The following is a 25,673-nucleotide window of genomic DNA, read 5'->3' as shown; positions in this document are numbered from 1 at the left end:
TCCTTGGACTCAAGACTGTGTGGCTCAGTGGCCAGAGTTAATATGGCTGCCCTTGGATTCAGGACTCTGCGGCCTAATGAGCCAGAGTCAGGGGCAACCTCCTGGGGTGGGGGGAAATGATGGCTGGGGTACTGGGCCCTCCCTGCCACCTAATCAGTGGGGATCCTTCTGCAACATGCTGACTTTGCTCCCCACCTGGGGCCGCTTCTTACCCTGTCTCCTGAAGCTGTGGACCGTATGTTGACTGGGTCTCTGCTCCTTGGCACAGGCAGCTCCCTGGGACTCCGACTACAGTTGGTTGGCTGTAGGCAACAGGTCTCCTATCTGGTTCTCGGGATCCCTGTCTCCTGCAGTCAGTGGCTGTAGCAGCTACTGGTTTGGAGCCTCCACCAAGCATCCTTCCTCCTTGGTGGTCAGCCTAGACTGAACTAGTCTGCTCCCTTTTATACTGGAACAGCAGTTGGAGTATGCCCAGCATGGTCTGGCGGGGGCGGGACTTCCTCTGCCCATAACATGGTGTTAATCCTTGTCTGGTGCACACCCTGTCACAAGTGCAATATACATTTTTAAAATGTTCAGTTTTTCTTGTATATAGGGTGTGTGCAAACCTTTCTATGATGTATTGCCAAATAAAGTGGAACTAATAGCTGTTTAAAATCCCTGATAATTATTTAAGAGCCCCAAAATATCTTAGGAATTTCAAAAAATAATTTTAAAGCTGCATTCCTTGCCCTGAAGAGGTCACAGCCTAAATTCAACAGGTCACAATTAAGGGTCATTGCAAAGTGATATGTACTGAATTGCTTGTGAATACCCAAATATTGTGAAACAAAATATTGTGTACAGCATATTTGCCTGCTTTGCCAATATCTGGTTTATTAATGCAAATTAAACTTTGTGCGTGTGCCTGAAGCTTTTATAATTCCATTAGGCTGAATTCCATTAATGGCAATAAGAATTCTTGTGCTAATGTTGCAATATATAAATATAGCAAAAATATTTTTATGTTGTTTCCAACTTCAGTAAAAATGGATTCCAAATCTGTTCTGAAAATGCTTGTTTTTTTGAGGGTGACTGTAAAAGTGTTTCTGCAGAATCTCTAAACTGTCTTATTTCCCTTTATGGAAACTCTAACATACATTATGCCATCAGTGCTTTGGCCTTTACTGATTAGGTGATTGAAATATATTTTATCTTGAGAAATGTGGGAGTAGATTATAGGTTTATGTAAATTACTTTGAGATTGGTGAGAGCATCTGATTTGTTTTACACAAAATGCATAATTCTTGGACGAGTAAATTGAAATATTGCTTCTCTGTAGGAACTTGAACGAGTTACATCTTTACAAACTGGTCTTCAGTTAGCTGCGGTCATTTGCACAAATGGAAGAAGGTATGGTACATACTTAGTGACACACTTGTCTGCTGTTCAGAGATTGAAAGGGAATAAAATGGTTTAAAAACAAAATTGCTCTCCCCCCACCAAAAAGAAATCCCTTCATTTGCTTTAATATGAACTAATGATTACTTTTATTAGAATTATATCCTATTTTTGATGTAGGTACTAACGCAAAATTACTAGTCACTTCCGCTACTTAAGTCCAAAGTGTGAACTGAAAGTTCTGCCTCCTATTGGAATGGACCATTGACCTAAAAACAAACTCCAGATAAAGGATACCTGCACCTTTCTAATTTCTCTTTGATGTCACTGTAATTGCTGAATTTCACTAGCAGTGGTGGCCATTCAGTGTTTCTAATGTGCATTGAGACCTACCTGTTAGACTATTTGCTGTAAAATTCTTTATTTTGCATATTCGCTAAGACTATTCTGTGTATTGTTAACTTCTACAGGCACCTGAATGTTGCAAAGGAAGGTTTTACTCAAGCTAGTTTGGGACTTCTTGCAAATCAAAGAAAACGACAGTTGCTGATTGGACTGCTGAAGTCTCTGAGAACAATAAAAACACTGGTATGTGCAGATTTTTTTAATGGTAAAATATATTTTTCTTAATTATGTAGTTTTCTTATGGCTTTTTTTTCTGTCAATTTTTAGCAAAGAACTGATGTACGTTTAAGTGAAATGTTGGAGGTAAGTTTACTTCAAACTATTATGGTTATTGTAGATGGGAATACATTTGTTTCCATCCTTTTTATTTCTTTCACTCTTATTTCCTAACACAGAGGACAATTTAAAAAAAAAAGGGGGCAAATAAAATGATTTACCAGAAATTTTGCTTTTTAATGTCAGAAATACTGTGTATGGGGCACTAACTGCTAATCTACTGGAAGATGCCTGCTATTCTGCTCAAGGCTCCAGTTCTGCCACTGGAGAGAGCATGGGCAGAGCCTTGTAAACGTGTGGATCTGAGGGGTTGAGGCTCTAATAATACAATAAGGGTTCTCTTAGGTCTGTCTTGTTTATATGTGTCTGTCCTTTCTGACCCCAGTGTCTTAAAGCATGATGTGCTTTTACTGGGAGGACAAAAAAAGGGTGAGGTTTATCTGGTTGCATGTTAACAGATATTTCTAGTACAGGCGAAGGAAAATACATCAGCATGTAACTACCCAAGATTATGTACAGTACAGGATCGCTACAGAAGCGCCTGTCAGCACACAATGGATAGGAATAGATTGACTATGTGACATTCAGCTGTGTTTTTTACCCCCTTCCCTCTGCCCCCGAATAGTAGGACAGCCTTGCTGCTGTAAGTTCTGCTCCCACAGCAGAGTGTGAGGAAGCTCAAGGTTCTAGGATGTATGCACGTTTTGAGAGTTCTATTAATTTTTTTTATATCGTTTAACTTGCTACTTATACTTGCTACTTTTTTTTATATTGTTTAACTTGCAACATGGAGAAATTGGGCGTTCAGGAGGGATTTGAATGAGGAGAGGTTCTGGCTCGGTGAACAGAGCTGGGGAGGGCCTTCCATTCAGATCATGGAGGAGTGTTTAGATGAGTGGAAAATGAAAGGAGGGTGTCATTTGTGGAATGGAGTGGGTGAGAGGATTGCAATAGGAGACAGTCGCAAAGAGGCAAGTGCTGCAGTGCCGGGCCAGCTGCGCCTTTGTCCCCTCTCAGGTTTTTCTGAGTGCACCCTGTGAGGTGACCAGTTTTGCACCTTCACCTGTCTCGGAGTAGAATTCTACAGTTCTCTGACTCTCATAGTGGGTCCCCAGAGTAGAGCACTCTGTGTAACAACCATGATTGCTCAGCAGGTCTGGCTGGGTTTGGCAGCTGCAAGTCTTTGCTTTTAGAGATGTGACTGGTGGTGAATACAGTGACCCAACACAGCCTTCCTAAATCGAAACATCATTTCATCTCAACAGTGGGAACAAAGCAAACACACCAGCCTCTGGGGACTGGGCTTTAGTTTGCCTCCTTCAGTCTTTGCCTTCGCTCCCTTCTCCTTCAGGGTCCATTTGTTTTATCCCCCACAAAGTTCTTTGTTTCAGTTTTTCCCACCTGGATTATCCCTCCAGTTTTTACAAGCTGTTGAACTCAATATGGGTGGAGGTAAAACTTCAGAGCTAATGGCAATTTACCTTTTATGTATTGGTTAACTGGAGTATCTGAAGCAATGGTCCACTTTTCCATGTACCTGCATTGGCTCCTGCTTGAATTAACCCCTTATTTTTATTCAGTAAACTTTCACAGTAGGTGTGGAATGTAAAGAATCAACTATCTGAAATTCTTGCCTGGGCCTGCTGAAAAGTCACTGAGCACTTTTTAAATCCTCTTATTCCAAGAGAGGAATTTCTGTCCCCAACAAATGTCAGTAAACATTAGTACAGACACTGAAGCTTTGAAAGGAATTCATTTATCAAAATACGAAGTCTTGCACTCATTACCCTGGCATACCGTGAGAACAAATTACTTGGATTTTCTTTACTCTGGATGCAAGGATATGTGCCCAGCAAGTATAACTGTGATAATATGCATCCGATGACGTGAGCTGTAGCTCACGAAAGCTTATGCTCAAATAAATTTGTTAGTCTCTTAAGGTGCCACAAGTACTCCTTTTCTTTTTGCGAATACAGACTAACACGGCTGCTACTCTGAAACCTGTGATAGAATCAGGTTACCGTCTCTGGTGCTCAAGGAGAGTGTTTTGAGCAAAAGATATTTCATAAGCATTATTAAAAGAGGTCAGCCTTGAAAGACTATGCTGTATTGCTCCCAAACTTGGAGATTGTTGCCTTGTGGCATTGCAAGAACTGATAATATAACATTGTCTGACTTATGGTATGATCCAACGTGCACATGTGACTTGGCAGAATTATTTTATTTGTGAATTGGAATGTTCCATTGCTTTTGACAGTTCTGTTCTTTTCTCCTTAGATTGTCCCCTTTTCATTGTACCAGTGTCTTTGAACCGTATACTTTGTGGTTTTTCTTGTTTTGCATCTCCTCATGCATGTTTTCATGTATGGTGTTTAATGTATAACGTTTGCAAAAACCCTAATAAGTGAAGTGGGTGTCAGTCTACTGAATTTGCATGTTTATATTTTAAAAAAAAGAGTTTGCAGCTTCTGAATTTTGTGGGTTTAAAATAAATCTGAGGGCTCTGTGTAGGAAACATGAAAATATAGAACTATATTCAGACTCGTTATAAACTTTGGAATTGTGCATACATGGAGAGTTCTGAATCTGACCCATAAGGCCAAATTCATGAGTAAAATGGCGTAACTTAAACTTAAGTGGGCCAGATTCACAGCTGGTCAATGGTACATTTAAGTCAATGAATTTACAACATTTGAGTATCTGGCTCAAGTAAGTGGGAGTAATGGAGTCTAAATTGTTTTAATAGATGTGAGGAGTATTTACTTTTAGTTTTGTTGTTTGGGACCTACTTTTACTTGCTTTTGTTGCTACATCCTTCTATTCTGGCCATTTTGCATGTGAATTGCATGACTTTAGAATTCCATCAGTCTTAGTGGGCCAAATTTAGAGGTGACACATAGAGCACTGTAAATTGGTCTAAGCTGATCAACGACTGGAAAACGTAATAGATTGCATAAATTTAGACTTCTTCTAGACTCACCTCTGAATTTATTCCATAATGTTTTAAGGGTTCCAGTCAAAGTACTGCTTATATGTATATATTTACTCTATGGCACTGAATAGCTTACTTCATCTAAGTATAGCAGTTTTTAAAAGATGATTGGGATACTGATCTTAAAAGTATCCTGTCCTTCTGTTATAGTGGTTATGAATAGTCGAACATACATTTTTTGTAGCTAAATTTGAGCCTGCAGAAGAATGTAGCTGCAAATCAGTATTCTGAAATAGTATCTGATAACAAATGGTTTATACATTGTCCTTTTGCATTTTTCATTCGTAATCAGTGGCTTTGCATTTAAGTTCTGTGATGCTCATGATATATAATGGGCGTAATCATTAGAGGAAAAAAGCAGACTCTGGTGTATTATATTAAGAAAACATTCCTCTCCTCACAAGTAGCATACTTACCACAGATCTCTTTAGCATTTTCCCCCCATATGGTTCCATTTAATTTTAGTCTAAAAATGTATGTTGCAATATTTGCTTCAAAAGTTAAATTAGCTATCTATATTGCATTGTTTTTTCCTAAGGAGGAGGACTATCCAGGAGCTATTCAATTGTGCTTGGAATGCCAGAAAGCAGCCAGTACTTTCAAACACTACAGTTGTATAAGGTAAGGTTACACTGTGTTACTAAGGACGTTCCCGCTTTCAGCATGTATGCAGTGTTTCGAGGAATATAAAATGTCACCAAAGTGATGTGGCCGTGAAAAAGCAAAGGTGATCCTAGGATATAGCAGGTGAGAATTTCCAGTAGAAATAGGGAAGTATTAATGCCATTGTACAAGGCACTGTCAAGACCTCATCTGGAATACTATGTGCAATTTTGGTCATCCATGTTCAAAAAAGATGAATTCAAACTAGAACAGGTATGGAGAAGGGCTACAAGGATAATCAGGGGAATGGAAGGCCTGTCTTACGAGAAGAGACTAAAAGAGCTGGGCTAGTTTAGCCTAGCAAAATGAAGGCTGATGTGGGAATATGATTAAGCTCTCTAAATACATCAAGGGGGTGAACACCAGGTAAGGAGAAGAGCTATTTCAGTTGTAAGAGAGTGTTTGCACAAGAACAAATGGGTATAAACTGGCCATGAATATATTGAGGCTGGATATTAGTAGAGGGTTCCTAACCATTAGAGGAGAGAGGTCTGAAACAGCCTGCCAATAGGAGTATTGGGAGCAAACAACCTAATTAGTTTTAAGATGGACCTTGATAGATTTGTTAACTGGATTATATGGCAGGGTTGCCTGCAGTAGGACTGGAGTTGATGACTTGGGAGATTCCTTCCGATGAAGTGAGCTGTAGCTCACGAAAGCTTATGCTCTAATAAATTTGTTAGACTCTAAGGTGCCACGGGTACTCCTTTTCTTTTTCTTCCAGACCTGTGTCTCTATATTTGCTAATGTTGGCTAATTGGTGTCAATTAAATTGTAGTACTGGTCTTTCAGTATCTGGTTAGAAAGGGCAAGTAACACAAAGACAATTTTATGATTCAGTTAATTAAACTTTTTAAACTGTTAGCAGTGATTTTTTTTTCAAGTAATGAAAATGCCAAGGGATTCTAACCTTCTTTCATGAGCTGCACATTGATTGGTCTGTCAGCTTTTTATCCAGCTGTTGTAGATGTTAGGACCTGAAGACCCCAGCTGAGACTGAGACTCTGTACAAACACATAGTAAGAGGTTGGTTCCTACCACAAAGAGTCTACAATCTTAATAGACAAAACAGATGAAGGACTGGAGAGGAAACGGGCACAGAGAGGTGAAGTGTCTTGGCCAAAGTCACATAGCAGTGCAGTGCCAGAGACTCCTGAGTCCTACCCCAGTGCCCTGTTCACTACAGCACACTGTAGTGTGCCTCATGCTCATGTTCTTTTGGGGAACTTAGGACACTGAATGACTAAAGTTTTTTGTGCTACAGCATTTCTGAAAAAGTGGTTAAAAAAAAATTTGAATGAGAAACTGAGTGAAATTCTGGCACCATTAATATCAGAGGGAGTTTTGCCATGGACTTCAATCAGGCCAGGATTTATTAAAATAAATGCTCTGGCTTCTTTCCTCTCCCACATTCCTCCCCTCCCTTCCACTCCCCCTGCCCATATATGGGGATTATTGCAGTACTGAAGTAATTATGAGTAATTCTTGACTTCAGTTGGAGTTCTGCATTTAGAATGGCAGTAGCTTCTGGTCCTGAATGTGCAAAGAAGCCAAAGTATGTAACATTACAGATTTTAATTTGGTAATTCATTGCTGTGTGTGTTTGCAGCTTCAGGGTTTAGAAATGACTGGACAGGTCTGTCTAGATTTTATAAAATGAATATAATATATATTGAAAGAGAAAATTTCATAAGCTCTTGCCTAAATCAGTTGGAAGTACTTCAGGAAGAAGCCATTAGGAATTCCATGTACAATAGTCCAAATTCCTTATCCATGATCATTTGTGCCTCCACTTAGATTTGTAGTGCTCATCTTCCTTCTCTGACTCTTGAGTACAAGCTAACTTCATTTCTACCTTCTCATTCATGGTGGAGGTGAGGGCAACATGGACCAGTCTTTACCACAGAAGCCTCCTCTATAATGAGCATAGTGTCACACTTTCATTGGGAAAGATATTTGTGAACAGTTGCCAGGTCTGCTTCAGTATTCAAACATCCTGAAAACTGTTCAGCACCAATCCTGCAAAAAATGTAGCACCTCAACCATGAAATACTTTACCTGATATTGATCTTCCCTTAGTTGAGAGGCTACTTTCTCCCTTTACCCAGTGTCCTGCATAGTAGTAATGTTTGTTATTCACCAAACTGTCTATATCTTTTGTTGTTTCAAAAGGGAGTGTGGAAAATATTAATCTGATTTGTATTACAAACTACCTAATATTTTTTTAAGTGGGAAAAAATTGGAAGATTTCTTATAAATATTTACAAAGACGGTTTGATTTATTAAACTGTTAAAATATTTGTTCATTTGACGTGCTTCCTTTGTTAATATTGTGAGAGTTAAGTTAATTAGACAGTGTTTTCTTGTTTAAAATTCACTTGGCACATAAATGATTTGAAAGTTGCTGGTGAGAAACCATTTAGCACTGAATCACTTTTCCCCTTTTCTGTTTTCTAGAAGCTTTTGTCATAGCTGCAAAGTTTATCTTAAGTATGTAAAGCAAAAGTGCTGTAATTTAAATTGATATTAACTGTCACTTTATAGATAATGGGTGACAAAGTTCAACTGCAGAAGTCATATCCTTATAAATCTAATACTATACTGAGAAGATTATGCTGTTGCTATCATTCTTAAAAGGTTCTCCTTATATGTTCTAAGGATAAAGTTTCTTGAAAGAAAGAGAATTTTTGTGTTGGATTATCTTGGTAACAAAGGCTTAATGGCAGAAAAGATTAATGTACAGTTCATATCTGGTAAAACTGCTTTTGAATCTTCCTTCTATTCTTAGAACATATTTACTTCTAAATTACTTATTCAACCCGCAGTCCCTGCCCACACTGAGCTATCCATTGTGCTGCAGTTCCCTCAATCAGCCAGGCATGCAGTCCTTTCTTCTCCAGCTCCAAGCAGTAACTAACTGCTGCTCTGTTCTGCAGGTCCTTTTAGATGGCCCTCCTGGCCCCTCATTGACTTCCAGCAGCCCCTCTGCTTCCTTGCAGCCACTCTAGGCCGCTTGGAGGACCTCTCCACTGCTCCTGTCTTGGGATTGGTGTGGCAGAATCCTGAGGCCTCCCAGCGGGGGCCTTTGGGCCTAGTCCACCCCATTACACGCTCATTAAGATTTATATGGCTGTTGATCGACAAACCCCTTATTATTTATTATTTATCTGGATGTTGATTAAAAAACCCTTATAACATGTTTTGAGTAATTGCCTGGATAAAATGAATGTCACAAATTAATGTTTCTAAATTATGGTTAATAGCTTCTTATAAAATTCATCCAGTGTCATAGACTCAAAGACTTTAAGGTCAAAAGGGCCCATCGTGATCATCTAGTCTGACCTCCTGCACATTGCAGGCTATAGAATCTCACCCACTCACTCCTGTAATAGACTCATAACCTCTGTCTGAGTTACTGAAATACTCAAATCATGTTTTAAAGACTTCAAGTTACAGAGAATCGACCATTTACAGTAGTTTAAACCTGCATTCTGACCAAGAAATAATTTTATAATTGTACAGCATTTGGTTTAGAAAGTACATTGATTTTTAAATATACGCTATGTTTCTATAAATTCTCTAAAATTCTTGATTAAAGCAGCTTTTGAAATAACTCTTATTTCTTGGTCTGTCATGTGCAGTGTACCAAAAGAAACATTACAGTACTTGCCTATTAATAATAGCTGCCAAATGGAGCAAACATATTAATCTCAGATTTTTGGATAAAGCTATAAGAAAAATGGATTAAACAATATTCATATGTAATTCAACTGGTATATGTGGAAAGAGATGGAGGAAAGAAGTAGAAAGAGAAACCCGGAGGTGGTTAGATGTGTGTTTTCTAATGTTGTGGCAAAAGCTTTCAGTTGTAACTCTCCCTTACTCTAAATCTGCCGTGTGTGTGTGTGTGTGTGTGTGTGTGTGTGTGTGTGTAAATTTAAGTGTAATTCATTGTTGTTCTTCTTTTTTTAACTTCAGGATGGAAAACTTAAAAAAACAAAACCCCAGCTTGTATTGTTTTTAATTTGGTTTAGTTTAATTCCATATACATAAAACTTCTTGCTCTGTTCTAAGAGCTATAACAGCGAAACGAAGTATCTGTTGAATGTAAAACAAGAACAACAACAAAAATCTTTGTCCTGATCCTGCAAATATTTACGCACATGAATAATTTTTATTCCAGTGAATAAAGTTCATACGTGCCTGTTTTCAGGATCACTTCTGTTGCATCTTAAAACAGTGGTGGTAAAAGAAGGGCCATGGAATGAATACGAGGGCTGTCCTGAAAATAATTCCATTTTGTGAAAAATGTGGAGATTTAAAGACTTGTTTTTGTTCTAATGCAGAATGAAAATGAGACCTTTTAAACTTCATTTCCAAAAAGCCTGGGAGCGGGGAAACCCATGTTTCAGTCCCTGCCCTGCCTTATTCAGTACAGGGATTTGAACATGATTCTTCCACGTCCCCAGTGAGTGCCCTAACCATAAGGCTATTAGCTATTCTGGGGTGGGTTTCTTCCTCACATTCATTTTGATGAGAAATTCCATCCTGGACCTGGGAAAACCTTCCAGACTAAATTTTCATGGTAATTGGTACATTTCCATTCAACACTTTGGTTTAGACAAAAATTACACTTTTGGACAGAAAAAAATTTGTTGAAATATTTTTGGCCAAATCTGCTAAATACAGCCCACTGAAATCAACAGTACAGCCTCTCTCTTTTATATTAAAAGTATTGCCCCTGGGAAATTGAGACACCCCTGCCCATGTCATAGTCCATCTTGAATTTCAGATCAGTACTTTCTGCTGATTATACACTGTATAATAATACGAAAGGCTGTAGTCTGTTTTTAAGCAAATTAGTTGTAGTCTATGGCCAAGCTGGCAGTTTAACTTTCAGTTGTGAAAAGTTTAAACAATCCCTGTCTTAACTATCCTGCTGCATCCTATATTTCTACCAAGGTAAACATTTCAGCTAATTTTCCTCAAAGTTGTCTTATGCATTTCTGGCAAAATAAATAACATTAATAAATGGTTGAGTCAGAATGGCATTGTAAAATATGCATAAAATACTTTTTAATAAATTGATGTTGTAATTCATAAATATAATGTCAGGTTGATAATGGTTTGCTTTCTTCAGGGAAAACAAATGATTTTTCAATGGAGTTTTTAGTATTGTGGTTTCATGCTTTTTATATAAAATATATATAGAAATTTTGTTTTCCATTTGTGATGTTGCTGCGAAAGAGAAAAAAAAATAGGTATCATATGCCCTAATACTTAATCTGATACAGAGCTACTTACTTTTTGCTGACAGATCATAAACGTAAATGAAGTTTTTCATCATTTCACTTCAACTCATTTTTTATATAATGTATGGAAATAAGAAACTAGATCCCTGTTAAAAATTCATTTTCTCTGGTTTTCTCGTCATTCAGTTAAGAGACCTTAACTGTATCTGTACACACATACGAGCACTGTTAAGAAGTGAAGTGCATGAAAGTAAGGAAATACAGCTGAGACATAGCAACTATAATTCTGTCCCATTGGAGCTTTGTTTCAAAAGAGCAGCCTTTAATATCAAGAGCAACATTTTCAAAGATGGGTAGAACGGGGGTGCTGACAATAGGGCACCTATGATAGAATTTCCTGTAATAAGTGTACATGTTTAAGGAAGGGGTGTGTGTGTGTGCGCGTGCTTGTGCGCAGCAGAGGTGTGTGCAGGTTTTCTGGTGGCTCAACTCTTGAGACCTCTTGGAAACGGTGCCTTTCAAATCTTAATGTTGGAAAACAATGTTTTTCATCTAATTTAGAAACAAAAGCAACTAAGTTAAGGCAGTTTCCCTAACATGGCCCTCTGGCTTGCAAGGGTGTCCTTGGATGGCATTTTTATTGTCTCTGCAGTGTCTGCAGTGGGGGAATCCTTCCTCGCTAGTATGAGGGTTTAGGAGTGCCTCTTTACTTGCTCTGGCCCTTTTATTTGGCATAAAGATGCCAGAGCGAGATGAGATTATCACCCTAAATATGTAAATGTTCCACCCCCCCCAGAATGAACAAATCATTCTCTTATTTGAAGTGTTGTCACTTGTATCACACCTGGACAAACAGAGTAAAATAGCAGAGTAAAAGGCTGCTAAGCCTTCCCTCTTTGGGGTTTGTGTGTGTTTAGAGGGAGGACTGGTAACAGATGATAAATTGGAATTAGCAAAAATGAGAGATTTGCTGTATAGGAAAGTTTAGTAAATGCTCCTCCTGTGGTAAGTTTCAGAGTAGCAGCCGTGTTAGTCTGTATCTGCAAAAAGAAAAGGAGGACTTGAGGCACCTTAGAGACTAACAAATTTATTTAAGCATAAGCTTTCGTGAGCTACAGCTGAATGCATTCGATGAAGTGAGCTGTAGTTCATGAAAGCTTATGCTCAAATAAATTTTAGTCTCTAAGGTGCCACAAGTCCTCCTTTTCTTTCTGTGGTAAGACAGTCCAGTCTAAGCTTTCCTTTCCTGGCTAGAATGCCATACTTTTTAACTGTTGTTTTGATGTGGTCTTTGAAGTTTTAAACCCCAGCCTGTCTTCATCCCTGGATTCAGGTGGTGAGGAATGTATTGCTGCACTCCAGGTGACCCAAGCAGGCTACAGCAACATGCTTGCATGCTTTCCTTTTATCTTCTCTGTGCCCTCTTCATTCAGCTGGTTGCCTCTCTTGTGTCCTTTTCCCATGCTATCTTCACGCAACTTTCAATTGCTAAATCCCTTTCCTGATACTAACCCCCATGCCTTCTGCCTTTTCTAAGTCTCTTCAAAATCCAGTACTTTAATGAAATTTATAAACTACACCCTCTTAAACATTTAAAATAAAATATAAGGAAAAATAATTGATATCCTTAAAGACTTCAGTCTCTCAAGTAATCACATTCTTATTGTGCTTTCCCTCATCTTTCTCCGTCCCTTGTTTTTTGTCTTAACTTGGGTTGTAAGCTCTTTGGGGAAGGTACTTCATCTGTATTGCCAAGAACCATGCATAGCTATTGTACAAGAGAAGTGCTAAACAGTAAATATGTTATCACTGGCCGGTGCCTTAAATCCAAAAGACCAGGTGTTCTGAAATTAAAAAGGCTTTTAAAGGCTTAGTTTGGTCAGCTCAGTTAGGTATGAAACTCCCCATCCTCTCTGTAAATTTTGAAAGAAAACAAGCAGGCTTATTCTGCATGTCTTCATTCGGAAGAGCACACAAAACACCAGAGCAGACATTTTTTCTGATTTACCCTCTCAGTCCATGTTTCACAATATTACTTACTTCCTGTGGATAAGAAACAGCTATGCATATCAGTACCCAAGGAAGATTCACCTGGATGGATGGAGAACTGTTCTTGTTAATCTCCCCTCCCTATTGAGGCTTCTCCCAAGCATATCATTGAGAAGGAAAGTTGGCAGATTCTTAAGAGGTCTTTTGAGGTGTTTTTTTTTACTCCTTCTTGGCTTTCTGTACATTTACTGTACTATGCTAGATCATTTATTGAATATCATTTACAACTGCTTTCTGCAACTGGCAGCTGAAAGTGCCCTGGGGAATTATCATTTGATAGGTTCAAAGCATTTACACGTCTGATCACATTTCTCTAGAAGTTGTAGGATCAGCATTTGAGAATTTTGCCCTCAGAGGTTTTTGAGTTCTGGATAAAAGTAACTATGCCAGTTTACAAAGACCATGCAACCTTGGTGCTTTGGTCTTATGCAGATACATTATGAAATGCTGAAAGATTTTCTACTCCCTTTCTCTTCAACTTAAGAGACAGTCAAAGTACTTGGTGCTGCTAAGATGTCCATCTGTCTCTCCCTCTGTTCTATTGGCTATGCTGACTGCAGCTTGCAGAGCTTTCTGGATGGAATATTGCACCGGAGGTGGCTTGCCTAAAAAAATTAAATTTGTGACTCTTTTCTCTATTCTGACAGGTGCCTTTGGGGAAACCCCATTAAGCAAGCTTTTACCAACCTGGCAGAAATATAGGTATTCTACATTGGCCACTCATGAGATGAGAATGGATGTTTGTTCATTGTCCAAAGTCAGGAGGAGATTGCTCATCAGCTCAGTTAAAACTGTTTCCAGGGCACGCCGTATTCAAATGGAAACACTTCCTATTGCTGTACAAATCCCGTCAAGTTAGAGAACAGCGATTCTCTGTTCATGTGGAGAACAATTTTTTTTCTTTCTTGTAAAAAGATATTCCTCTGCATATGTCACTTTCTAAGATACCCTATCCTTAATTGGTATCCGATGAAGTGAGCTGTAGCTCACAAAAGCTTATGCTCAAATAAATTTGTTAGTCTCTAAGGTGCCACAAGTACTCCTTTTCTTTTTGCGGATACAGACTAACATGGCTGCTATTCTGAAACTTATCCTTAATTGAGTATTTCAACATAACAGTTATCTTGTTTTCTGTTGGAACTATTTTACCTCTGTAGTGTTTTTAATCAGAAATAATTTTTACTGTTCGCTTTAAATTTTTCATGCTTAGTCTCTGCCAAAGGTGAATTTTGTTAAATATTGTTAGTGCTTTTAAATAGTTAGTAATTTGCATATTATAAATGTCAGATGTAGGAATAGATGGGAATAGTTGACTTATACTTTCTCAACCTACAATAAAAGTTCTATGCAAATCGAAAGTGTGCATGTCTAAATGCATCTGTCTTCCCACTAAACTTTATATATCAGCATCTTCAGGCCCTGATCCCACAATTTAGGGTGACCAGATGTCCCGTTTCTCCCCCCCCCCCATATAGGTGCTTATTACCCCTCCACCCCGTCCCTTTATTTCACAGGTGCTATCTGGTCACCCTACTGCAATTTGATCTGTGCTCGGGAACTTCTGTGCCCATTAATTTCATTGGGATTCTGTGTAAGTACAGGGGTTCACTTTTGCAGATCAGATTGCAGGATTCAGCACTGTTAGCTCATAAGCTCCTGAAGGCAGAGGTGGTGTTGTATGTGTCCTCTGTATCTGACACAATGGAGTCTTGATCCTGATTGGAGTCTCTGGATACTATTGCAATATAAATGTGCTACAATAATTGCACTATTTTTTTCATTGCAAGTGTAAATACTAACTGATGCCAACCAGATCAGCCAATGGAGCGTCTCTTCCATCATAACTATAGTGTTACTAATGTAATGGCTGATGAATGGTTTTAGAAGGTTAGCATGGATTATAATAGTGACATGATGTTACACAGACATACACTTTTTAGAACAGGGATCTTGCTGTGAAACATTACTGTGAGTTATTAGTTTGGTTTTAAACCCAATGTAATACCAGGATTTTATTTTCTCACTAGTGAATTGAATTCAAAACTGCAAGACACTTTGGAACAAATAGAGGTAAGAATTAGGGTTTGGATTTTTATAATATGTGAATATTTTTACATTTTGATGTTTATTGTGACTTCCTAATTCAAATATTTTGGCATTATCAGCTTTTTTACATAAGAATTACTTTAAAATGTTGTCTCTGTAATGCTTTAGACATTGTAGTTCATATGGAATTGTGTGCACAGTTAAACTCACAGTAATATGATAGCTATACTTGTGGGACCTATATTTAATTAAAGTTTATGCCAGCATTTAATTTAAAGCAGTCAGAAAGGAATGAAGTTTATCTGGGATATGGCATTCTATATACTTTGTGGAAAGTCAGGTTTGTGAGTAGATTAGAAGTAGATGTAGTATTTTTTTTAAAAAGTTTTCCTTATGGTCCTTTTTATTTTTCACTTCAGTCTAATTAAAACCTCTACACAACTTCCCTTTTTTTTTCTTCTTCTAGTGATAGGTTTCTCCTCCATGATCTCATTCTGTGTGGGAATGATTAAAATACTTGTTGGATTAATGTTGCTTTTATTTTTCCCTTTTAACACAGGCTAGGCATATTTTTTTTCACTCAGATTTCACATTCCCACTTCTCTTTCATTGATTCATGGTTTCTGATTCCTACCTGACAAGATTCTTATTAGCAACTAACTTTTCACCTTGTGATAATCCGACTGAACAGATTTTGAATTAATTTGCTGAAAGGGCTGCATGCACCTCTACATCCTCCCTCACTGCTTTGTAAAGTAAATCCTGTCTTGTATTAAATTCTGCTGAAGCAGCAATTTACAGGTAGTTCATGATTAACACTCAAGCTCTTGATTGTTCAAGGTACACAGGTGAATGAGAGACAGACACTAGAATGGATTTTAACTGGTAGACTTTTTAGTAGCTTAACAGTGGGTAGGGATGGTATATACTCACCCATCTCTCATACCAGGCATTTAACTGAGTATTGTGTGGAGTTACTAAGCTCTTACCAAATCACCGGTAACTTGCGGTGGACCTCTTTGCCTATCCTCGACACCCAGGACTCAGCTCACTTCTGAGTCCTCTAACTCGGGTGGGCAGAGACGAGTACCAAGAGGGACCTTTGTCTTCAAAGATTTCAGGCTTCTCTTCCTCCTTACTGGTGCAGGGTCTACCAGTGAAATCTCAGGTGTCATTTATCTGTGGGAGCTGGCCCTTTTAGCCTTTATCCACATTGGATAGTGGCCACAAGTTGCAACAGACTTCACATTTCTATATTCCCTTAATATTAGAATTCCAAATCCTAGTTGTCTTTATCCCACCAGTGCTTCCACAATGCTGTGAGGCAGGTGAAAACCCATCAGACCAGTTTGGCCCAATGAAAGAAAATTCTTTCCTCATCCCCCCGAAACAGGCAATTGGTCATACCCACAGTATCCTGGAAACACAGCTCACTATCTAGAACTACAGGGAGGGAAGGCAGTACAGCTGAAGAGGCAAAAAGCATCAGCAGTCTAGGGAGAAGTTTTTAAATTTGTTTTTTGGGGGAGGCAATCAGTTACAGGTCTCCCTTCTCCCCCTTAGCCAGTCACTGGGCTACAGCAAACTTGAGGAGAGGGGGAGGCTAGCACAGGCGTTTTGGGGCAGGCATTCCTCTCCCCCACAGGGAGTGGTGCATCCCCTTTTTGGTCCAACCAGCAACATTCTCTCCCTCTCCCCCCAGCCTGATCTGTAGAGATGTGAGCATTATTTTTCAGGTACAAGCTTTTTCCCCTCACCTCCGTTTTTGGGAACAGTCCATTCTGCCTGTGGTCTGACCAGATGTCCCTATCTCCCTTCTGTCCCTGTTCAAGAAAGAGAAGTCCTCTTTCAAACACTGGAATTAGCTATATCATACACATTGCAAAGATTAACATAAGGTCAGCCTGTGCTTCATGGAGTGTTTTATATTATCAATTTGAGACTATAAGAACTCTTGTTCAGCTGGTTAATCTTTTAGTAGTGGCACTTTTCAGTTGTTGAGTGCTTCTCTTTCTTCTCATGCATTTTGTTAGTCTGCTACTTCAAAGCACAATGTTTGGTTCAAAACTGCCTTTTTCTGAATATTTATTTTCTGTTACCCAAGTAATACTTAAGATATCTATATCTGGAGGATAAGAGAAAAATTCTCTAATTTTTTCATTTAATTTACATTGTGCATTTGACAGCAATCTGTGCTTAGTCAGTTTGACTCTCTCATGTTCCTGCTTTGTGTGGGTCTTTCACATAGAAGTAGGGGAGGGAAAATATTGTATTACACACAAAAAAGGAAAGCGGGGTTTAAATCCACAAAAATTGGTTGGGGAATTGCGAAAATTGTAGTAGCTGAAATTATATTCAATTTATTTTGTATTTGCTCTGGTTCTTTCTGCTTTGAGGTCAGACTAGATGATTGAATAGTGGTCCCTTCTGGCCTTAAAAAATAAAATAAAAAAAAATCTATGAATCATATCCCCCAAGCTCTCAGTTATGGTCCCATCTATTTGCCTAGCCCATTCCAGTCTCCCCTTCTGCTCCCTGTCATCAGTCAGTATTCCTCCATCCCAACTCTCAGTCCCAGTTTCCTTCCCCCTTCACGAGCCTGAAAATCTCCATTCCAAGTTGTGTATTCCTAGGCCTTTTGCCCCAGTTTACTTCCATCTGAACCTGGCATCCAGCTCTTGTTCCTTGTGCATTTGAATCAGGCAGCTTCCTTCAGAAGGCTCTCTGGGCATCAGCAGCGTGAAGTACTGAGAGTTCAGGAGAGACATGCTTTAAGTTCTGGATCGTGGCTGCAATTGCAGAGCAAGTCCTGTTTGGTCCCCGGCTGGAGCATGCTCAGTGTGGATGGAATTTTCGGAGTTTTCAGCTGCGAAGCTGTAACAAGTCTCTGTGGAGCATGTACAAATTGCGATTTATTTATTTTTAAGGCTTATAACTTGGCCAAACTTGGGTGGATTTTCATGGGTATGGCAAAAGGCACATGCCTGACATGAAGACCTCTGCCTGCCCCTAGAAAATTACAAGTCCCTGCTCCACAGTATTGGACAGAAGAGCTTTTCAAAGAAGTCTCCAGAATCTTTTTAACATGAGCAAAACGACATATTTTTCACTAGCCTCAAACTTAGACGTGGCTAAGCCATTTTGACTGAAATATTGAGGCCGTCACCTGGCCTGGAAAATTTGTGTCTAACTAATTAAAGTTTATCAGAGTTAAGAGTTGAAAACATGGACTTACAATGGGAAGTGTCGGGCTACCTTAATAGATGATGCTACCAGCCCCTGTAATAAATATGGATTAGAACCTTATATTGTAATAAAATAATTCCTTGGTTTCTTTTATTGAATGTTTAACATTTACTTCTTTAATTAAATTAGGAACAATTAGATGTAGCCCTCTCCAAAATATGCAAGAACTTTGATATCCATCATTATACCAAGGTGCAGCAGGCTTACAGACTACTTGGAAAGACACAGGTTAGTACTTATTCTTCATATTTTATAAAGAAAATAAATGCTGCCTCAATATTAAGTTGGCAAGGACTACCTTGGAAACTTATTTATTGACAGCGCTCTATCTTGTTGCATATGTGTTTATAAAGACTTTAGCAATGCTCATATTTGTTGTGATCGGTTGCATGGTAATGCAAAATGTCGCTTCTGGTCAATATGGAGCTGTTGTAGCCATTCCATACTAGAGATTGCAGCTGAGTTTAAACCCAATTTATGTAACTGTCTTGCCAATCTAAAACCTTGGATAGGATTGCAGTACTCTTTTGGTTAAGTAACATTTCATTAAGATATACGATAGTTACTGGAGAATCATGTTAACTGGGGGATCCAATTAACTCCAACCTGGATAGTAGAGGTCAGAGTGTGTGTGTGTATGTGTATGTATATATTTTTAAAGAGCTTAAGGAAAGTAGGAGCTAGGACTGACGATGTTCTGGGGAGACCTTAGTAATAGACAAGCTTGAGGAGGAAAGTTAGGCTGAGGTTTGTATTGTGGTGTTGATGTCTCTGGGTTATCAATAAAACAGCCTCCCAGGGAAGGGGTAGTTTGGACACTATCTCAGGGTCTCTGTGTTCTGTTGAGGATGAGGTAAGGACTTAGCCCAGTTCTTCCTGCTCATGGATTTGTGATTTATCTGGCAAAGTGTGAGGCCTGGTTGACCTTAGAATGCTAATTTTTTGTAACAGTGCTTTCATCCATGTGGATTAACTCTTTTCAGTGTTTTTGTTGTTGTTGCAACAACCTAATTTTTCAAGTGTATGTAAATTATTTTAGGTGCTTTGGTTTTGGTCCTATTTTATTTATTAACTTAAAGCATTTTTCAAAAGTATTAAAGTACTCAAAAATAAGCAGTTGTATCAGGAAAAAGATGTTAGTCTGTAATTTTTTTTAATGTATTTGGAAGAATCAACTCATTTATTAAATGCAAGGCTTTAAAAGTGAATAGAACCCATCTGTGGTTCCAAAGTGTAATGTATGATATGTTGGGAAATGTCAATAAGCAAATTAATCAAACATATGTAAATAATTAAACATTTTTTAATGAATGTGGCTAACTTGTGAGAGTTTTCTGATCAACAGAATGAAACAGTGAGTAGTATTTTAGACCTTACATACATCATAAAGCAGGAACTTTTTTTTCTTAACTGACATTACTGATACTGCAGTATTGGCTATATTTTTATTTTAAAGATGTCAGTTCTAGACATGTCCTGAAAGAAACTTCAGTATATGCAGAGCACAAAATGAAGTCTCCCTATTTTAATTGCTGTTTATTTTGAGTAACTTTAGTACCAAACCCTTTAAGGTCTTCATTTTTCATTCTATTTAGATTATGTAATTCAAGCTAGGTTTAGCGGAAAATGATCTGACTGATTATTTGCTTTTCTGTTCTGTATTTGGAAAGAAGCAGAATGACATTCGTATCTTACTCTCTTCCATCAGTAACTGGGGAGGAAGATAAAAGGCAACTATTAACTTTCACTCAAAAATGTTTAACTTTATCTAGTCCTGTGGAGTTAGGAGTATTAAAAGAATGGCTAAGGAGCTCTCTGAAACGTTAATGTTTTTGTTTGTTTTTTTTAAACAAATCTTGGAACTCTTTGAAAGTTCCAAAGGACTGGAAAAACTAATGTTTTACCAATATTTAAAAAGGGTAATGGGAAAACCCAGGAAACTATAGGGCAGGTAGACTGATCTAGGCAAAATCATGGAAAAAATGATAGGGGATGCAATCAGTAAAATATTAAAGGTGTTAACATATTTAATGCCACTCAATGTGTTTGCATGGAAAATAGGTCTTGTCAAAATTTAATAAATTTTTTGATGCAATTACAATTTTGGGCTTGTAAATATAACTGTGTTAATGTAATATACTTAGACTTCTGTAAGGCATTTGGCTTAGTCCTGCATGATCTGATAAGAAAAAAAATAGCATTCTGAAAAATCAATGTAATTCACATAAAATAGATTAAAAATAGGTTAGCTGATAAATCTTCAAAAAAATTGTAAATGGGAAATAGTAATCAAATTTTTTTTTGTTTTTGTTTTTTTTTCCCTAGTGGGATCCCACAGGGATCTGTACTCACCCCAATGCTATTCACTATCTTTAGTAATGATCTGGAAGAAAATATAAAATTACTGGTAAAAACTGCAGATGACACAAATTGAAGTGGTAAATGATGATAGGGACTGATGAAATGATAAGACCCACCAAGACTGTATGGTAATGTGAACTCATTTAAACAACATATGTTTTAGCAGAGCCAAATGCTAGGGTATACATCTAGGAACAAAGAATGTAGGTCACACTTACAAGGTGGGTGAATGTGTCCTGTAAAGCAGTGACTCTGAAAAGGACATAAAGGTCTGGTAGATAACCGGATGAACTCAACCAATCAATGTAATGCTCTTCTGCTTTTCCTTCCTTTTTCAGACAGCGATGGACCAACTACATATGCACTTCACTCAAGCCATTCACAACACAGTGTTCCAAGTAGTTCTTGGGTACGTAGAGCTGTGCGCAGGAAACTCGGACACCAAATTTCAGAAGCTACAGTACAAGGATCTCTGCACAGTAAGTGGTAACATAGTTGTCTTACATAGTACTTGCATACTTTTTTCTTTGCATATAACCTTTAACATGTCTCATTTTAAGATTGTGTGCGTGTGTATATTTATATTATGGTTATTAAAATGATCTTAATTTCAGCTGTTGTTACAGTCAGTTAATAAAATTTGCATGGAGTTAATGAGAGAGTAGTCCATCAAAATCCTGTGTGGGTTTGGATTAAGATGATACTTGGTACTTTGAGATTCAAAAGTGTGATCATACACTCAAACTTAAATTAGTGTTAAAAAAGAGAGACAGAAATTTCAGACCACAAATAGGAGATAAATACTTCATATTCCTGAATTCAGTGCTTGATGTTTACCCACTGAAATTAATAGTAGAATTGCCATTGACTTCAGTGAATTCAGGATCAGGTTCTCAGTTGGAATAGTGCTGTAACATAGTGAATTGATTGAAGTAAATGGGAATCTTTTCTCCTAATTTTGAGTCAGGTCCATAATTCCAGCAAATTAAAGAGACCCATATATGACTTTAATATTGAGATTCAAAAGCCTGATTAAAGGAGGCTTACACAATGTGGTTACAATACATTTTCCTTTAACTAGTATGCTTAATGTGCACGTGCTGTGTATCTGTGTACATCTCATTTTGGAAAAAATTAAAATGTCTAGAACATATGATGTAGAATCCTATTCTATTTAAAAAATAGAAAACTAATTACAAGAATTTCCTTTCCTCAAAATATTAAATGAATGTATAAATAACATCTATTATTACTGGGAATTTGTCAAAAATATTTTATTAGAAAAAGATTATTTTAAATGCTACTCTCAGTATACTTTTTATCTTACTTCATTTCATTTCATACCATTAAACTCCAAGGGATTTCATTACTTTTTGAAGAAATAGTGGAAAATTAGTGAGCTCAGAGGTACTTCAGTTCAGCCAGACATTGACATGAAACTTAAAATTGTGTCTCTAGATTGAAGGTACTGAAAGAAATTTGTGTATCACAGATTGAGCCCTCAAATATTCTCACACTTGACCAAACCTTGACTAACTCAGACTTCTGACCAACTCCTTCAATCATTCTATTAAATCGAAGTATATTAGCAAAAAGATTAAAATTCCTTCTCTGATTATTATGCTGCTCTTGCATTTCTTAGAAGTGTAAAGACGAGTACAGACCCTAAGATCTGTGGTACTGAGAAGCTGCTTTTCAAAGCACCTTCAGCGGAGAGGAAGGGCTTATCCAATAAGGCTCCAGAAGGCTGGAGTAGAGAAGTGGCAGGGACCAGCGGTGGATGACATTTCCATTATACAGATAAACTGGTGCACAATATAGTAAAAAGAATGAAGACACCAAATCCCTTGCTCTGGTCACTAAACCAGCGGTTCTCAAACTGTGTGTCGGGACCCCAAAATGGGTCACGACCCCATTTTAATGGGGTTGCAAGGGCTGGCATTAGACTTGCTGGGGCCCAGGGCCAAAGCCTAAGCCCTACCAGCCAGGGCCAAAGCCTGAGGGCTTCAGCCTGGGATAGCGGGGCTCAAGTTACAGGCCCCCTGCCTGGGGCTGAAGCCCCTGAGCTTTTGCTTTGTTCCTCCTGTCCAGGACAATGGGGCTCTGGCTTTGCTCCCCGGCCCAGGGCAGTGGAGCTCAGGTGGGTTCAGGCTTCGGTCCTTTGTCCTGGGGTTGTGTAGTAATTTTTGTTGTCAGAAGTGGGTCACAGTGCAATGAAGTTTGAGAACCCCTGCAGTAGACGATTCTCTCTCTCTCTCTCTCTCCCTCTCTCTCTCTCTGAAATCCGCTGCTTTTTCATGTTTCTTCATTCTCTTAAACTTTTGATTTTTTTAAAAAAACTTAAAAAAAATTCTTTTAGCATTGCTTCTTTAAAAATCGAATTCTGCTGTTTCCTCTCCCTTCCATGACTTTCTAGAGTCCTCTGTAGTGATTCCCTTTCTTCACTGATATTTGTAACACTATCTAATTTAATTGTTTGCAGATTGTAGTAATGTGCTGGTCCAATTTCTTTGACTCTCAATTAACTGTGTAGTATTGGTAGTCTCCACTCCTGCTTACATGCTTACTATGTAGAAAGATTTATATGTTACTAGAAATTCTCAATTTCATGTTTTCTTAAAACGGCTTACCTTCTCTGAATTACAGCATGGTTTCATATGTCATTAGCTTAATTGATTTTCTTTCTTTGTGAACAAAGCAAATAGCTGATATTTTCAAGTTATGTGGCACTTCAGAGGTTAGTGTCTGGTTCTCTGTATAAAGAGATTTGATGCACAGCAAAAGATGTCCCTGTATTTAAGGCACAATGAATATGGCACAATAATATGAAGTTCTCTTGAAATATGGTGTGATGTTGATTTAAAATTCTTGAAACACATTCCTCACTTTCTTGGTAAACTCTGTGTATCTCAAGGATCTAGTGACAATTAAAGCTAGTATTAGTATGTATTTCAAATAGTTCTGTAAAATGTTGGCTGCACAATTAGTTGGTTCATTTTTTGATATTCTAATGAAAAATTGAAATGTATTTTTCATTAAGACTCATTCTCAGGTTGAGAGCCAAAAGCAGACTCTCTTTTTTTTTTCCTCTTTCTCTCTCTCTTCCCCCCCCACAACCATTTCCGCATCTGAACATGGACTTTTGCACAAATCGTGAAAAGAATTACTTTGTGCGGCAATGATTGCAGAAACTTACTGAGACCAAAATGCTTAGTGCAAAATTGCTTTAAATCATGTCAAAAATCAACAAGATGATACAAATCCAACAAACAGGCATGTCTCAAAATTGGGTTTCCCTTGTTCCTCCACAGGACTGACAATTCCTGAGTTGCTTTCTGGATTTCAAATCTACCCCTCTGAGTCTCCTTCAGTTGCTTCTTTCCCCAGGTACTTCTCTCCCTGGACTCAAGGTTTGGAGCTCCCAACAGAGAGTTAACTTTCTTTTTAAGATAAAAAAAAACCCAAGCCCTCTTGCTGTTCAGTACTCCCCCATCAATAGGCTTTTATGGTGTCTTCCTATTGCAGGATGTAGTCAGTGTCTAAGTCTGCCCATTGGTGGAACCAGTTCTTTGACTAGGCCCAGTTAGGCTTAAATGTAATTGCCTATTGCAATACCTTCATAGGAGAAGTAAGACTGAATAAAACTTTCAGGCTGGAACATTACAGCAATTCTATTTCATTCCCACTTCCTCGTAAAAGGAACCCATCACATTCAGCACTTGTATCAAGGTTGTCAGGTAGTAAGTAGTCTGAAAGTAAAAAAAAATCAGCTTTATTTATCTGTATCTAATAGAGCTAGGACCCTGTATGTTCATTACAATGTAAAATCAGGAAACTTTTAACATAAAAGTAGCTAATCAGCCCCAGGCTGCTTAGTCAAATTAAACATTTTCAGTCATATTAAATTTTAAATCTTCCCTTTGAGGAGATTTACTGTTGTGATTTTCTGGAAATCTTTCTGATGAACCCATTTGACTCTGTTTGATGTGTGTTCTGGAATGAAATTCAGAATGTTTCCAGGGACATTTGCTTGTATAACAAAAACGTATGCCAAATCAATAGTTTTAGGATGCTGTGATGGCACTTGTAGATTCCTTAAAAGTACTCTTTTGTTATTCTTGAATAGTGACTGCTGGAGTCCCAGGTGAGGATATCCATACTTGAGAAACTTTATTTTCAAAATTTCTTGAATTCATGTTCTATGCAGTATTGTTTTTTTAACCACTAAAATAACCTGTCTATAATCCTTCAGTGAACACTGTATATGGAATGCTAAAATGTTTGTCTGTATTTTGCACTGCATCTACCATAATGTTTATTATCTATTTATTTTATATGTATAGTTGTTCAGGAGTCAGGATTTGATTGCATGCTAATGTAAAAAAGCATTATTTTCTCTTCACTCGTTCTTGGCCATGTAGAGCATATTGAAGCCAGTGTCCTATTAACTGTCGTTCAATTAACTTCCTTGCTGAGCTTGTTTGTTCTGGTGGGCATGTTCTGTCCGAACTGTTACCCATCCTTCTTTTCTGTTGATTAGTTCTGCAGCAGAGAAGCTTTGAGATATGTTCCCTATACATTAATTTTGTTTCCCTGAGCCTAGTTCAAAGAAATTCAGCTGTTCATTTTACTTATCTGCCTTGTGAAAATGGATTTATTTTGGGACCTAATCAGTACACCAAACCCTCGCTAGAACGTGGGATTTGGGATCCATGCATGGTATCACGTTAACGTGGGGAAATTAGTTGCAATTAAAGTAATTAAATTTGGAATCCAAGGCCGCGACAGCGTTATATGCGAATTTGTGCTATATAGACGCGCGTTCTAGCAAGGGTCCGGTGTACTGTTGTTTTCTGTTTAAGCTTGCTGGCTTTCTTGAAGTAGAAACATCTCCATGTAGAGATCTGAAAGATTTAAGTTTTTGTTCTTAGTTCACTGTGTCTCAGTATGTTTTTATATTGGTTCTTGCCAACTACGCTAGAAGCACTATGGTTACTGGTCAG

At 38.0% G+C, this 25,673-nt stretch overlaps 1 protein-coding gene across 10 annotated transcripts in view; it reads left to right on the top strand.

Annotated features, from left to right (window-relative positions):
- The window catches only part of VPS50 (VPS50 subunit of EARP/GARPII complex), a 185,539-nt gene that overhangs the window by 38,518 nt on the left and 121,348 nt on the right, over window positions 1–25,673 (top strand). For all 10 annotated transcript variants that reach the window (XM_038389581.2, XM_038389579.2, XM_038389583.2 and 7 more), the window contains 7 exons: window positions 1,322–1,392; window positions 1,851–1,968; window positions 2,053–2,088; window positions 5,592–5,674; window positions 15,045–15,087; window positions 18,439–18,537; window positions 21,009–21,149. In XM_038389581.2, the coding sequence (XP_038245509.1) occupies window positions 1,322–1,392; window positions 1,851–1,968; window positions 2,053–2,088; window positions 5,592–5,674; window positions 15,045–15,087; window positions 18,439–18,537; window positions 21,009–21,149 (591 nt within the window). The remainder of the gene's footprint in view (window positions 1–1,321; window positions 1,393–1,850; window positions 1,969–2,052; window positions 2,089–5,591; window positions 5,675–15,044; window positions 15,088–18,438; window positions 18,538–21,008; window positions 21,150–25,673) is intronic.

The sequence above is a fragment of the Dermochelys coriacea genome, chromosome 2, assembly GCF_009764565.3.
Source record: "Dermochelys coriacea isolate rDerCor1 chromosome 2, rDerCor1.pri.v4, whole genome shotgun sequence".
Taxonomy (NCBI): domain Eukaryota; kingdom Metazoa; phylum Chordata; order Testudines; family Dermochelyidae; genus Dermochelys; species Dermochelys coriacea.
Note: the sequence above shows the minus strand (reverse complement) of the source record. Positions and strands in the feature narration are given on the sequence as shown.